Source organism: Chlamydotis macqueenii, chromosome 25, assembly GCF_036417535.1.
Source record: "Chlamydotis macqueenii isolate bChlMac1 chromosome 25, bChlMac1.mat, whole genome shotgun sequence".
Lineage (NCBI taxonomy): Eukaryota > Metazoa > Chordata > Aves > Otidiformes > Otididae > Chlamydotis > Chlamydotis macqueenii.
Genome location: NC_141580.1, coordinates 4232513 through 4247077, shown reverse-complemented (window position 1 = coordinate 4247077; position 14565 = coordinate 4232513). Strand labels below are relative to the sequence as shown.

At 55.1% G+C, this 14565-nt stretch overlaps 2 protein-coding genes across 2 annotated transcripts; one reads left to right on the top strand and one right to left on the bottom strand.

The window, feature by feature from the left end:
* Positions 1 to 141: 141 nt before the first annotated feature.
* BECN1 (beclin 1) lies at positions 142 to 5199 on the bottom strand. Its single transcript, XM_086766728.1, has 11 exons — positions 4976 to 5199; positions 4831 to 4898; positions 4663 to 4721; positions 4190 to 4280; positions 3288 to 3424; positions 2618 to 2812; positions 2251 to 2397; positions 1603 to 1752; positions 1457 to 1517; positions 880 to 1022; positions 142 to 533 (listed from the first exon to the last, which is right to left on the bottom strand). Exons 1-11 carry the CDS (start codon positions 5100 to 5102, stop codon positions 365 to 367), a joined length of 1347 nt encoding a protein of 448 aa, XP_086622854.1. The 5' UTR covers positions 5103 to 5199; the 3' UTR covers positions 142 to 364.
* Positions 5200 to 5328: 129 nt separating this feature from the next.
* Positions 5329 to 11916, top strand: PSME3 (proteasome activator subunit 3). The gene is made up of 11 exons (XM_086766775.1): positions 5329 to 5474; positions 6086 to 6118; positions 6445 to 6507; positions 7010 to 7114; positions 7423 to 7471; positions 8097 to 8209; positions 8729 to 8797; positions 9007 to 9074; positions 9222 to 9276; positions 9533 to 9619; positions 10134 to 11916. Exons 1-11 carry the CDS (start codon positions 5433 to 5435, stop codon positions 10212 to 10214), a joined length of 765 nt encoding a protein of 254 aa, XP_086622901.1. The 5' UTR covers positions 5329 to 5432; the 3' UTR covers positions 10215 to 11916.
* Positions 11917 to 14565: the final 2649 nt, after the last annotated feature.

The following is a 14565-nucleotide window of genomic DNA, read 5'->3' as shown; positions in this document are numbered from 1 at the left end:
TTCCCTCTGTTTGCAACATTTTGCTTTTCTAACCTGTCTGTTAAGCTGTAACAGAGTAGCATCTCAATCACTGGTGGTTTTAAGTTCGACAGGAATTCCGACGCGTATCTGTGAACCCCAAAGTACCAGTTTAGCATCTCGTAATAGCTGATTTTTTTTTTTTATTCTGTTCAGCTCAATGATATAACTTTACATATTGCTTTTCTATATACTACTTGTAATAATGGTATTTTAAATAAAGTGTCTTGTGGATTTTTGGTATTGTAAACATTTTGTACTGGTTAATATTAAGAGACATCTTAATTTGACTTTCTCCAACGCAATGCAGACACTCTACGGCGGCCAGGACGAGTTCTTTACATGGTTACTTGTTATAGAATTGAGATGAGACCCAGGCAAGACCCCACTTGAGGTTAGTTAACATGAATTTTAGTGCTTTTGTCCATTGCTCCTCAGAGTTAAACTGTGTTTTAATAGAGTAAGAGCCACCACTGCCGCCTGTGTCTTCAATCTTTCCTTTCTCCACGTCCATCCTGTATCAGAGACAAAGTTTTATTAGTGCGTTACTATTGCAAGCATTTAATCTCAGTGTGACGTTAAGTACTAAAATTTAAAGCTGATATTCATATTATTCTATGTAAGAATACTTTGTAAAGGAAGTCTAGCAAGCCTCGGGTCTTCACCTGAGGAACTAGCTTTAAATTTCAATTAAGCTAAGAGTGAATGTGGTAATCCTGCAGATTGTAGAGAACACCAGATGATTCCAGAAAGACAGGACTGAAACAGCACGGAGCGCTGTCGGCTGCTCCAGAGGTCGGTTAGTGCTGCGCGGGACAGCGCGCGAGGTGTTAAGTTGACATGTTACAGAGCAACACTCACCTGTAAGGCAAACAAAACCGAGTTTCACCTTTCTCCACTTCTTCTTTGAACTGCTGCACACAGTCCAGGAAAGCCACCATTGCATGATCAAACTTATTGTCCCAGAAGAACCTCAGGCCTCCAGAACAGTACAAGGGGAGCTCCTGGAAAAGAGATCTGTTTCAGGCACCCCAAACGCTCCATTTTAGGTACTGTCATCCCAGCTCTCCAATTTGTCGTAGGATGCTTAGAAGTGGTTTGTGGCACGTAATAAATCTGACTTGTTTCGTAGTAAGCGCCTGCAGCACGAAGGCATGGGTTGCTAATTGCCAACAATCATCCCAAATCACGTTATCTTCCTCGGCTCAGCTGCCCTGTGCAGTTCAAGGCTCCTGGCGTTTTTAACGCTACTGGATGGCAGAACACGTGGCTCAATCCAGGATATGGAGCGAGATCTTACTGTGCTGGAGAAGTCGGAGCAGCTAGCTCTCCTGTACCGTAACATAAAGGGCTGGGTTTGGCCTCTGCATCCCCCAGCGTGCCCAGGGCTCCGTGGCACTCAAGGTCAACGTCCTGCCATTTGTGCAGGATCTCTTACCTTCGATTTGTCCGTGAGGGACTCTAAATACGAATGGTTGCCGTACGGTACCAGACGGTATCTGAAAGGAGACAGGATTCACAGGCAGGTGAGTCCAACTGCCTTTATCCGGCCCGTATGTGAAACGCGTATTACGTTGCGTATACCTTTGAAACTTCAGGCCCATTTTGTTAGCCAGGGCGTGCAGCAGCAGCACGGTCTGCCCCCAGGCAGCGTTGATCTCATTCCATTCCACAGGAACGCTGGGGAGACGGCCAAGTCGGAAGTTATTTATTGTGCCAAACTGACCGCTGTGCCTGCGATAAGAGGAATGATAAATAAGCACGCTGGGGCAGGAACAGCTCCTAGCACGCTAACCAAACAAGGGCCACGGACTAACAGTCATGGAATGCACGCTGCCAGCCCAGCAAAAGGAGGGTTTGGGGGCTCTGGTTAAAAAGCGTGTATAAATACCACCCACTCGTTCTCTTTTTATGACACAATTCATAAAAAAACCCAACCAACCACCCAAAGCCGCTGAGCTACCTGCTCTGCCCAGCCCGACGTCAGAGCGTTACGGCTGGCTAGCACGGTAGGTCCCGGTTCGGTAACGGGGTCGGCGCAAGAGCCGTTTCCCACCTGCGCAGCGTCACAAACCTCCCTCGGCTGACGCTGCCGGGAGCCGTGAGCAGTTGCTGTGCGGTGGGTTAACTGTGACTCAGCTAGCACCTTTCCTGTCAAAGGCAGCGCTACTTAAACAGCCCTGCGTTGCCGATCCGTAGCAAAGTGACGCGATATTCCAGCGGCTACGTTACCAGATGTGAAAGGTTGCATTGAACACGTTGGTTTTCTTTAATTTATCCAGTTGCATCTGGGCATAACGCATTTGGTTGTCCACACTTTTCAGCTCATCGTCTAGCTCCAGTTGTTGCCTCTTGAACTCACAGTATTCCTTCTGGTACCTTTTAATAAGAGCAAGACAGGAAACACTAAGCGCAGGCTTTTACAGAAAAGCGACTGCTCAGTGTACCAACACCGTTTCTTTTTCGGTCTGGCCAACTTCAATTACGCAAAGAGCGAGCCACGTGCGTTTGGGCGCTATTTGCAGGTTTCTCCATATTATGCTCTCGTTTATCTGTGACCTAAACTCCCTGCCGTCAACCGCAGTTGTAGTTCACTCACTGAGCTTCTTCCTGCTCCAGCCGCTCCGCCTCTGCTCTGACTCTCTCGAAGTCTTCCGCCACAATCTTGCGGTTCTTCTCAACATCCTCCAGCTCCTGAATCAGTTGCTCTTCCTCCAGCGCAAGTTCTTTCAGTTCTGTCTGCAGCTTCTCCTTATCGTCCTCGTTCATTTGTTCCAGTATCTCCAGGCATCTCCTAAAGGACAGTGACAGGATTACCAAAACCGGGATCCCGGGAAGATCCCGGTTCCATGACAGCCTGCGCGCGCGAACAGAAGCTCAAACGGGGACTCTGATCTCACGTGCCCCTCTCATTAATCCCGAGCTCTCCGTGTTATTCCTGCCCCGTGAGTCAGGAGCTACACTCAGGGGAGCGAGGTGGTGACCGAGGCCCTGTTGCTGCCATCAGTAACCATCTCTGCGAAGCTGCCACACAGGAACCGTGGGCACGTGACGTCGGTCGTTCCGATGGGCTCACAGGCTCCAGCTGGAGAAGCCGTGTACCACAGGACTCTCAAAAATTAATTTTTCATCTCATTCAGACAAAAAAAAATCAAGTGCTGAAGTCAGAAACATCTCTTATTGATCACAAAAAGCCGGATCGAGGCTGTCTTCTCTCCCTAGGCTCCGAGCTAAAGAAACCCGGTCTCGGGTCGCCCCGGATCACTCACTTGTAGTTCTGGCACTCGTTCTCGGTGATGTTCAGCTGCGTGTCTAGCTGGTCTAGCAGAGTGTCCGTGCACTCCTCGCACAGAGGGTGGTCCACATCCGTCTGCCCGGACATGATGTCGAAGAGGTCACCTGTCACCTGCGGGCAGAGCTCACCGTTAGTGCACGTGAAGGCACGGGCAGCCGCCGGCTGGGGTTCAAGATACGAACTTCTCCTCCTTCAGCTGGCAAAATACGGTCAAATCTTGATTTAAAATAAGCCAGCTTTGCTAAACTACTCACCAACAAAAATACTGGAAGGCCAGTGGTGTGGGAAACTTTGCAGTTTAATCTTAGAATCACAGAAGGGTTTGGGTTGGAAGGGACAGTTAAAGCCCACCCAGCCCAACCCCCCTGCCAGGAGCAGGGACATCTCCAACCGGATCAGGTTGCTCAGACCCCCGTCCAACCTGGCCTGGAACGTTTCCAGGGATGGGGCATCCACCGCCTCTCTGGGCAGCCTGGGACAGTGCTCCACCACCCTCAGCGTAAAAATTTTTTTCCTAATCTGAATCTACCTCCCTCTATTTAAAACCCCTCGTCCTGTCCCACCAGGCCCTGCTGAAGAACCTCTCCCCACCTTTCCTGCAGCCCCCTTTGGGCACTGGGAGCCGCTCTCAGGTCTCCCCGGAGCCTCCTCTTCTCCAGGCTGAGCAGCCCCAGCTCTCCCAGCCTGGCCTCGCAGCAGAGCTGCTCCAGCCCCCTGATCATCTGCGTGGCCTCTGGACCCTCTCCAACTGGTCCATGTCCTTCTGACATTGGGGGCTCCAGAGCTGGACACAGTACTCCAGGTGGCTGCAGAGCATCTAGAGAAGCTGATGCTCTGTTCAAAGGATCCAAGTTTACCGGCTCACGCAAAACTCGCCTTCAGTCTCCGGCTGAGGTTTTCCATCGTGCCGCCATCCGACGCCTCTCCGATCAGCGTGAAACTGTTGGCGCTCTCCGTCGACATCATTCTTGGAAGGAATTTTATTGAGAGTTGAGTGCCGAGGGTCTAGGGGAGCCGCGTCTAGCGCTAGACTGAAATCTGGGACTAGTTCAAGAGGCAGGAAGAGCGCGCAAGCGGTGCCTGGAAGGACGGGGGAGGCTGCATTTCGGAAGAGCTCTATCGGGACAGCGTTTTGCGTTTGGCTGCCGCTAACGAGCGGCGCTGCGCCGCTGCCTGCCGAGGAGCCCGAGGGCCGCGGGGAGCGCCCGGAAAGCTCCGAGGGGTCAGACGCAACGGGCCGCCCGGCACCGCGCTAACGGGTGCCCCTCCGGCAGAGGCGGGGGCCCCATCCCGGGCGCTGCCTCTGCGCCGGCTCGGGCTGCCCGGGGGAAAGCTGCTGGCGGCCGTACCTGGCTGGCGGAATGAACCTCCTGGACACGCCATCCTGCCGGTTCTCCGCGAAGGCTTCCTGCGGGGCAAGGGGACGCCGTCACCGGTGGGGCCCGGGGGTCCCGTCACCGGTGGGGCCCGGGGGTTCCTCCGCCGCCGCGCCCCCCCCCCCCCGCCCCCCGCCGTACCTCCGTCAGGGCGCTCTCCTCTTCGTGCGCGTCCCCGGGCCGGGCAGGGGCGGCGGTCAGCAGCGGGGCTGCGGGAGAGGAGGCGTCACCCGGGCCCGCGCCCCGGTCCCGGTCCCCCCGCCCCGGCCCCCCGCCCCGCCGGTACCGGTGAGCTCCTGGATGGTGAGGCGGTCGAGGATCTTGAAGGAGGTGTCGAGCTTCAGCGGCTGGCTGCAGCGCTGGCAGACGAAGCTGACCTGCGTGGTGCAGGCGGGCGGCCGGTTCCCCTCCATGCCGCCGCCGCTCCGCCCCGCGCCCGCTCCGCCATCGCCCCGCGACGGACGTGACGCAGACAGCGGAGCACGGTCCTGGCAGGTGTGTAAGAGCCGGCGGCGGCCATTTTCCCTTAGCCCCGCCCCCGGGGCCGCCGCGTGAGCGGCCAGGACCCGGCGGCGCGTGCGCGCGGGGGCGCGTCACGCGGGCGGCGGGGGGCGCGCGGCATTGGCGGGCGCGCCGCGTGAGGTCAGTTCCGGTGGCGGCGACGCCGGTGGTGGGGCAGGCGGCAGCGCGGCCCCCGCGCCAGAGCGAGACCCCCCGACCCGACCCGCCCGCCCGCCGCCGCCATGGCTTCGCTGCTCAAGGTGGACCCGGAGGTGAAGCTCAAGGTGCGCCCGCCCCGCCGCCGCCGCCGCGGCCCCGTCGGGCTGGGCTGAACGGGGCTGGCGCTGACCCGGGCCTCGGAGCGGGGCGGGCCCGGAGCCGCCGTCCGGCCGTTGGTCGCGGCCCGTCCGCCCGCCAAGCTCTGCCGAACCCCCCCCCGCTTCTCACCCAAGCGCCGCCGCCCCCGCGCCGCAGCCCCGCAACGGTGCGGGAAGGGGGGAGGCGGGGCCGGGGCCGCGCCGCGGCCGCCCCCGAGCGGTTCCCGGCGCAGGGTGGCCGCCGGCCCCGGCGCGGTGGCTCTTCCTCTGCGCGCCCCGTGCCGCAGGCAGCCCGGGCGGGAGCTGCTGGGTTTTCAGTTCCGCCCCCGCGTTGCTCCGCGCCTTCCCTGGCGCTGCTGCGCTGGGCTCTGGAGGCCGGCCCGCACGGGGAGCTGCCGTTCGGTGTTTGCGGGCTCCTGCGGTTCTCGGGCGTTTCTCAGGAGGATGAGAACGGTACCTGGAGAGATCCCGGGTTCGGGCTGTAGCTGAGCTCTGTAGCTGCAGGGCGCGGCGCTTGGCTCACGCTCAGCCCCGCTTGGTGAGAGCGGCTCTGAACCGTTGCTTTCTCCCTTCTGCAGGTCGACTCCTTCAGGGAGCGGATCACGAGTGAGGTGAGTGTCCCTCTGCTGCTGCCCAGAACGTGACAGGACAGGAAACAGGCCGTTTGGCCGTGTCTTTCTGACAGCCTTGGTTGTGATTTGAGCCTCTCGTGGAAGCTCAGCAGCGCTCAGAGGTTCAGTCACCAACTGGAGTGAGGTTATGTCGCCTCATGGGTGTCCTGCCATCTTCTCGCCTTGGCTTGGCGTGGCGGGTGGGAGCAGAACTTGTGTTCTCTCCTGTTTCCTGCCTCTGAACAGTTGATTTCCCTGCAGTTCTTGCCTGCTAACTGGAACCTTGCGGCGTTGTTTCGCATCATCGTCTGTTCTTTCTCTCTCAGGCTGAAGACCTGGTGGCAAACTTTTTCCCAAAGAAGCTGTTAGAACTTGATGGGTTCCTTAAGGTAAGGTTTTTGTTGTCTTCTGTGTCCGTTTTCATTCCCAAGCAGGTGTCGGAAGCAAGGTGGCAGGCCTCCTCCTGTGTATTTTCTTGTGTATTTCACCTTGTTGCGAAGACACAGAGCAGTGGCTCGGTTGCTTGCGTGCATTTGAGCGCTCTTAGCTGTAGAGGGGGTGCTTCCTTTTTCAGTTTTCTTTGTGCAATCACCACGTTTATCTTTCTTACGTATTGGGCAACTTCGGACCGTCCTTCACGATGCTGTGGTCTCACGGGGGCTCCAGCGTGGCAGACGGTGGATAGCTTTGATCACAGTCTGGAGCTGGCCCGCTGTTCCTGGGTGGAGGGAGGTCTCGTTACGGGCCTATTGTTAGATGGCTTTTTTTTCATTCATCCCTTATTTTACAGCTGGATAAGAGGGAGGTCTGAGTCTTTTGTCTTCTCGTTGCGTTTGGTGTGACAGAATTTGTTATTTCGTAATTAAATGCCAAATCTGCTTTCTTTTCCAGGAGCCTATCCTGAATATTCATGATCTCACTCAGATCCATTCGGACATGAACCTCCCAGTGCCTGACCCAATTCTTCTCACAAACAGCCACGATGGACTGGACGGGGTAAGGTTACTCTCTTGGCTGCGATCCCTGCTTCTGTTAATTAAAACTGCATTGCTTGCTCTGTGCTGGAGTAGGAAATTCTTATTTAACAGCAGGCTGTGGCTCTCCCAAAGGCTTTTAGGAGTTGGTCTCTCAAGCCTGGGAAGTCTGCTGGAGGTAATGCTGTACTGTGCGGTCCTCCTTTGTTTTTAAAGAAGGATGCTTAGAAACCAGGAGCGTAGCAGAGGCTCTGAGGTTTTCCTTATTTCCTTTGCAACACTGTTATAGCTTACGACTAGTTTGTGAGTAAAACGTTTTGTATATTTTAGCCAAATATGAAAAAGAGGAAGCTGGAAGACCGCGAAGAGACCTTTCAGGGTAAGAGTCCCCAAGTCTCTTGTGTTGCTGCCTGCCCCCCAAACCAGTGCGCCGTGCCTTAGGGCTACGAAATCACGTGAACCCCCTTGCCCTGTCCTGAGGGCAGCTGCTGCTCATGCAGGACTGTCTTGCAACCTCTCGAAGCCTGACCTACGGACGTTCTGTGGTGCAGGAGTCAGGTTCCAGCTCTTACAAGCATAATTAGGACTTCTGTGATAGGCTTTAGTACTTGCTTGAGCTTGGCCTGCTGATAGAGGCAGCTGAGCTCCCCGTGGCCCTGGGCTGAAAGCTCTCCTTGTCTGGAGGAAGATACCAGGCTTTGGATTAAGCTGAGGCAGAAACACCTCATACACGTGCATCGGGAAAATCCTTTGTGCCCAGCCTCAGCAGCCTAGAGCTCATCAGCTCTCATCTCTGCTCCGTGTTTTCTCTTTTCCTTCCTTTGTGGTAACTGCTGTTATCCCGTGTCAAACTTCCCGTTCCCCACAGGTTAGCTATAGCCTGGCTCTGTCCACTGCTAGCCTTTGCGGGAGATAAGACGCTCGGGCGGACCTTCGGTCTCATCCCCTGGCCCACCTTTTCCTGCGTGTCGCTGATGCGAGGCCTTCTTCTCCTCTGCTGCTAGGTACCAAAGTGTTCGTGATGCCCAATGGGATGCTGAAGAGCAACCAGCAGCTGGTGGACATCATTGAGAAAGTGAAACCAGAGATCAGGCTGCTTATTGAGAAGTGTAACACGGTGGGTATGAGCGCTGGAGCAAGTGGAGACGGTAGGATGCTTTTGCTCCTGGGGAGGCAAAGGTGCTCGGAGGGGAAGGAGCAGGCCCCTCTGTGTTCTGTAGATGAGGAAAGGCAGGATTCGGATTGCGGTGTCTAGAAGTGGCTGGGAGGTAGGAGCAGGGGAATAACATTTTTCTGAGCCCTCGGCGGGCTGAAGGAGGATGGTGTCTGTTATACCGGCTCTTCCCTTGAGGCTTTTCTTCACCCTCCTTTTGCACAGTCACAGACAGCTGCTGAGAGCTTCTGTGGCACAGTCAGGGGAGCTTCCCGTGGGAAGCTGTGCTTCTGCTGGCCTGTGTGGCGTCCCAGCCACGTGGGAAATGACCTCCTCGGAAGCGTTGCATGAGCATGAAGGACCTGCAGAGTTTATCATGAACTGCATGGCGAAGGCAGGGTTCTGGGGGGCTTTTGTTAAAATTTCCGAGAGAGGTCTCTTTGGAGATGTTGGCGTTGATCAGTGTTGTGATCTCTGCCGCAGGTCAAAATGTGGGTGCAGCTTCTGATCCCCAGGATAGAAGATGGAAACAACTTTGGTGTTTCTATTCAGGTAAGGAGACAGCTGTGCCCCAGGGACGTGGATCTCCTGGGTTCCTCTGAATCTTACCTTTGATGGTATCCGGCAGCCGCAGTCATGGGATTGGTTTAGGTTTTAAAACTCAAACCTGACCCTGACCTGGCGCTGCTGAGACGTGTTGCTTTCGAAGCCCTGAAGGCCAGCTGCAGTTGCGTGAAGCTAATGGCTTGTCCTCCCTGCAGGAGGAAACAGTTGCTGAGCTTCGAACTGTGGAGAGTGAGGCAGCGTCCTACCTGGACCAGATTTCTAGGTAGGCATGCAAGAACGGACCTCTTCTTTGGGAATTGTCTTAGGAAAAGTGCTTGGGGAAGGTCCTCCAGCTTTTCTAGGGCAGCTGGGCCTGAAAAAAATCTTGGTATTATTTGTCTGACCTTTAGTCTCTCCCTTTTCCTACCAGATATTATATCACAAGAGCAAAGTTGGTTTCCAAAATAGCTAAGTACCCCCACGTGGTAAGTAGACGGGGAAGTGGACTTTCACGCGTTACAAGCTGCTGATTTTTGGGACTCTCTGGGCCAGTTCATCACTGTCCTTTTGGAGCTGAGGGCCCTGGGGGAAGAGGGGGGGATCATATGAGGATGCAGGACATCTGCATTAGAGGAGAGCAAGCTGAAGGGGGGATTCCTCTGTGAAAGGCAGGCCCTTCACTTGCAGTCTGAGAGGCAGAGCTGAGCTCAGGCCGCTCAGCCATGCGTCTGCTCTCTGTAGGAGGACTACCGCCGCACGGTGACAGAGATTGATGAGAAGGAGTACATTAGTCTGCGCCTCATCATTTCAGAGCTGAGGAATCAATATGTAAGTGAAAAAACCCTGGAGCTTGCGCTGGCTCCCTGCGCAGCAGTGGGGAGAGCTCTTTAGACCCTGCTGCTGCGCTCTCCTCTCCCCGTGAGCACACCTGGTCCTGGCAGGAAGCCTGTCTCCTCCCCACTCCGCTTTGGCTCTAACGAGAAGAGCCGAGTGCTGCCCCTCCGCCATCTCCCGGAGATGCAGGTGTTTCCCGCTGACTGTTCACAGGAGTCTAGCACAAAATATTCTTTCCACCTCTGTGGGAGCCTGTGATCCTGAATTTTTCAGGCAGCAGAAGCCATTCCTGGTGTCTGTTAAGAAATCTTCTGGTTTTGGTGTTACGTGCAGTGGCTTCTGTAAAGTCTGGCTGAAGGAAGCCGTTATTTTCACTGGGGGTGTGGTGGCGTGCAGGGGTTGAGGGTGGTGCCAGGGAGAGCTGTGCTGCTCTTTGAACCAGTGCTCATTGTGAAAGCACTGGATGGCTTCACCCTCCTTCTCTGAGTCCTCTTCTCCCTTTTTGCAGGTCACTTTGCATGACATGATCCTTAAAAACATTGAGAAGATCAAGAGGCCTCGGAGCAGCAATGCTGAGACCCTCTATTAAGTGTCAACGTTTGAACTTGAGAACTGTTCAGTCAACTAAAGACCGTCATTGCCTTGGTTTGTTACGTGACTATCGAGATGGGAAACTGGCTGGAAATAGTATTGCATTCTTAGTTAAACTCTAAAGAAATTCTCGCCTAGTTTTGTGATTGGTTTTGTTCAGGTCTCAGGAGTTCTCCCTCCCTCTAGTAACTGGTAACGAGAAGGCCGTGCTGCTTTGGGGTGCCCTAGAGGCTACTGCAGAGTGAGAGCACCAGCCAGGCAGGGACATTCCTTCATGCCTTGCCTTCCTGCCCGAGTAGGAATGATGCTAGAGACCGAGCCCTCGTCCTGTCCCATCTCTTGGCTGGAGGCTTCACTGGAGTCGCTGGGAATGGGGCAGGCAGTCTTCAGCACGAGAGCGAGCCCAGGGGGTGGTGCAGGGGCAGAGAAGCTCGCTCTCAGGCGCTGGCTGTAGCCGGGCCCCTCTGCCGCTGGTGCCCTGCACTGACCCCTTGCAAAGACAGGGGCACCTGCCCCTTCTTGCTGGTGGCAGCAGCCAGGCCCCAGTGCCGCTGAGCAGTCCGCGCTCCTTTTCTGGCTCTCTTCTGACCCCGCAGAGCCTGCCTCATCCGTCTCTGCCCTGTGAGTTCTGGCTAGGTCAGTGCAGAGCACGAGGTGGCGCTTGAAACTAGGGCTGGTTGCCGTCCTGGCTGGTCACGAGCTCAGGTGGCTTCCCTTCCCGTGTGCCAGAAGCCACTGGGACTGGAGCCGCTTTCTTGGCTAAAACCGAGTTACGTCCCGTACGTCCTGGTGCCCCTTCAGCACGAGATGCTTTTTCCCCAGGCTGAGAGAAGGGAGGGGCCGGAGGTCCGATGCTAAAGTCCTGATAATCTCCGCGCGTGGTCAGGCTGCGACCCGCTGTCTCCTGGCAGCGCTCCCCGCTGCCTGGGCAGAGCAGGCCAGCTGCGGCAGCTGGTGTTTGGGGTGAGGATGGCCGATACCCACCCGGCACCGCTGCAGACCTAGTCTTTCCCCTGCAAAGGGCACGCTCGCGTGCCCGGTGACTCCTAAGCCGCTGGAACGTTTCGTGGTCCATTACAAACCCCTTTGGAAATGACTGGTTGTGTTGCGTCAATTTTTGTGTGTGGCAAGTGGGCCCATCACGCTGCAGGCTCCAAAATTTTCTTATTTATAGTATTTCTACTTAAGTTCCTTATTCAGGGAACTTTTAAATCATTTGTTTCAGGAACCTCGCTGTTTCCCAGGTCTCGCTGTTACGCCCGTATATTCTTATTGTGCAGTAGCCTTAATAGTTGTGTTAACCTCATTGTAACAACAGTGACAAATGGAATGAACTTTCTCCCCTTTTTTTTTTTTTTTTTTCTTTTTTTAAACTTTGTTTTTGTTTCTCCTGCTTCCACACCTAAGAGCCGTGGTGTCTCTTGCTGGTTTCCCGGGGATCTGCCCAGAGTGTGGAGGGCTGCTGGCCCTTGCTATAGACTCTTCTGTTGTTGTTTGTAGTAAGTCGACTCCTAGTCTTCCCGCTAATAAATATTCAGTAACAAACCAACTGCGTTCTCGCTGCTGTCTGGGAGCAGCACTTCCCCTCGTGTTTCTTTGTATTGATTCCTTTTAATTTGTTCGGCTCTCTTTGCCAGATGAAAGTATGTAAACTTTTACCATGTCAAGAAATTAAAATAAGGTACTTGGAATTCTTTTAAGGTAGCCCCTCGTGTGTGATACTGAGCTCTCAGGCTGTGCAGCGTTCGTGTCTGTTCTGGTCCTGCCTTCCCCACATGCCGTTGCTCCTTCCCTGCATCCTCCTCATTCCTCTTGTTTACTGTGGTGTAAACTGCTGTGCCCTGCTTTGTAGGCTGTGTCTGTTCCTTTAGCACGCCTTACGTTAGGCTCACTGTCCTGGGTTTAATGTGAACTGTCCCGTGTCAACCCAGCATGCGGGACTGGGGCCGTCTCGCTTAAAACATGCAGGAGATGTGCGTGGTGTTTCTCCGAGTCTGCAGCCTGCTCCTGCGCCTCTGCCAAGCACGTGTCTGCAGCGCTGGCCTGGGACAGGTGCCCGGGTGCCGTGCCTGGTGTGTGTCCACTATTTTTGGCCGCTCTGTGCGTGCGGGACCGAAGGAAACCCTGCAGTCCCCCAGCCAACGCATCCTCTGCTCTCCCCAGGGATCGTCCTTGTTCTTGTTGAGCTTCTTCCCCTGCCTGCTGCAGCACAGCCCGGGGTGCAGAGACCTCTCCGGTGGCACTCCTGTTCCCTCAGCGTCCCGTCCGCCAGCTGCTGGGCTGCAGGCCCCTCCGTGAGACCGTTCCCCCGGGACAGGCAGAGCCCGGGGCTTGGCCGCCCTTCCCGGTGCCGCTAGATGGGGCCCGTGCCCAGCCCCCGGAGGGGCAGACACGTCCGGCCTCGAAATCTTTAGCCTCTGAGAGGTAGGAGCAGCCGGTTGCGGACAGAGGCTCCCTGCGGTGTAGGGGGAAAGTCCTGCTGCTGCCTGAGCCGCTCTGGGGACGGTGGGAGACGAGCTGGAAGCGGGTCGCTGGGGGCTGAGGTGGCTGAAGCCAGAGCTCAAAGGAAGGACTGTTGCTGGCGTGGTGCAGCACGAGGGGCTCCTCACCACAGCCAGAAAGAACTGAACTCCCAGGAGGCCTGCGCCAGCGGTCCTGTGGAAGGACGGAGCATCCCAGACCCTTGTCTTGGCGGGCGTTGGCAGGGAGCGTGGCTGATCCGCAGGAGCAGGGGAGGGTTTGTCGTCTGCGGTTTCCGCTTTGCTCTCCGGGAGAAGTGGCAGCGCTCCGTCGGGGCTCTAATTCACAGGTTCTTGAGCCATCCCAGCTTATAGGCAGTGACCTTTAAAACTCTGAGAGGAGAAGAAAGGCACAGCAGTTGTGTGCAGACGCAAACGCTGCCAGAAACGCAGCTGGCATGGGTAAGGGTCAAGCCATTTCCGCATAAGCCCACCCTGTGAGATGAGAGAATGGGAGCGGGAGTTTTCCAGAGGCTGAGATCTGCCTCGGTGTGTGCTTAAGGCCTGCCTGTGTCAGGAGAGTTGGCAAGGGCTTTTCTGTGCCATACTCTACTCAGCTGTCTGGCAGCCACTGACTCCGAGTTTCCCTGAGCGAAAAGCTGCCTGTCTCTGGTTTTAGTTTCTATAAATTTCAGACTATTTTTTGCCACTTCTACCTTTCTGTATGAGCGGAAAAACAGCCAACTCATCTCTTCCTTGCTTTGTTTGGGAGACGTGGGCAATTTAGCAAATAAAAAATGTACTGATGGGCAGTACCTAAAAGTGACTGCGTAGCCAAAATCAACACCGGCGGGACGTGAATTCTCCATATGAGGTGTGGGACGCAGTGATGGGCTCATCGGACCAGGGAGCTGAGTTGTGGGAAGAAGTATGTGCACCGAGCAGGTCATAAACAAGTTACGCTGCTGCTCGTGAGACATGTAATTTTTAAAATTCTAGGTTAGTTTTCGGCAGCTTTGGGCTTCTTTTGGAGAAGGTACACAAACAATTCAGAGGTGCGCGCGGCCCTTAAAGATCCCCGATGGCTTTTCAGCAGGAAGGTATTGATACAAGTTTCTGCAGGCTCAGTTAGTTACTCTGCTTCCTGAAATCTCTGCTGCAAGACGGAGATGGATTTAGAGCTGTTCTGGTTATTCTGAAACAGAGCTCCCGGGAAGTGCAGGCTGCTGCTTGTGTTCCTTGAAATAAGCTTTAAAAGTCCTCAGCTCGAAAAGTGCAGCAGAAATTGGGAGCGTTCAGTAATGTGGCGTTACACATGGTGTCCGCGGGCAGAGGCAGCGCAGAAAGCTTTGTCGCCTGCATCCTGCAGAGCCGGGGTGTGTGCTGTGGGTTGGTTTGTTGTGGGGATGTCATTACAGATCAGGATTTCTTTTTTTTCCCAAACACTCGACATGCACGGAACTAAGAGCGTCCCCACACTTTATTTTCAGACATCTCCCAGGCAAGCTGCAGGGTTGAGTTGTGATTTGTGGGGCGGTAAGGCCTGTGGAGTTTGTCCAGGTCTCTTAAACTACTGCTGTGCTGCTTAGAAAATGACCGTCTGTAATTGCAGCCTGCGCCTTGACTTTTAGGGACTTGGGACGCAAAACCAAGAAGCAAAGTTAAAACTGAATGATCTGCTCTTTTTCTGTTTTTTTTTTTTTTTTTAAGGAGATGTCAAGGTGGGCACTGCGCGTGCATCCTCAGAGGTTCGTGCGGCAGCCTCGGCTCAGCTGTGCGGGTGCGTGTTGCAGCAGAACGCTTGTTTTGTTCCTGGGAGGCAGGAGATGCATCCTGACTCTGCTCTAAACCTGGACGGGGGCAACAGCGCTTCCTCCTCTGCGCCCGTGT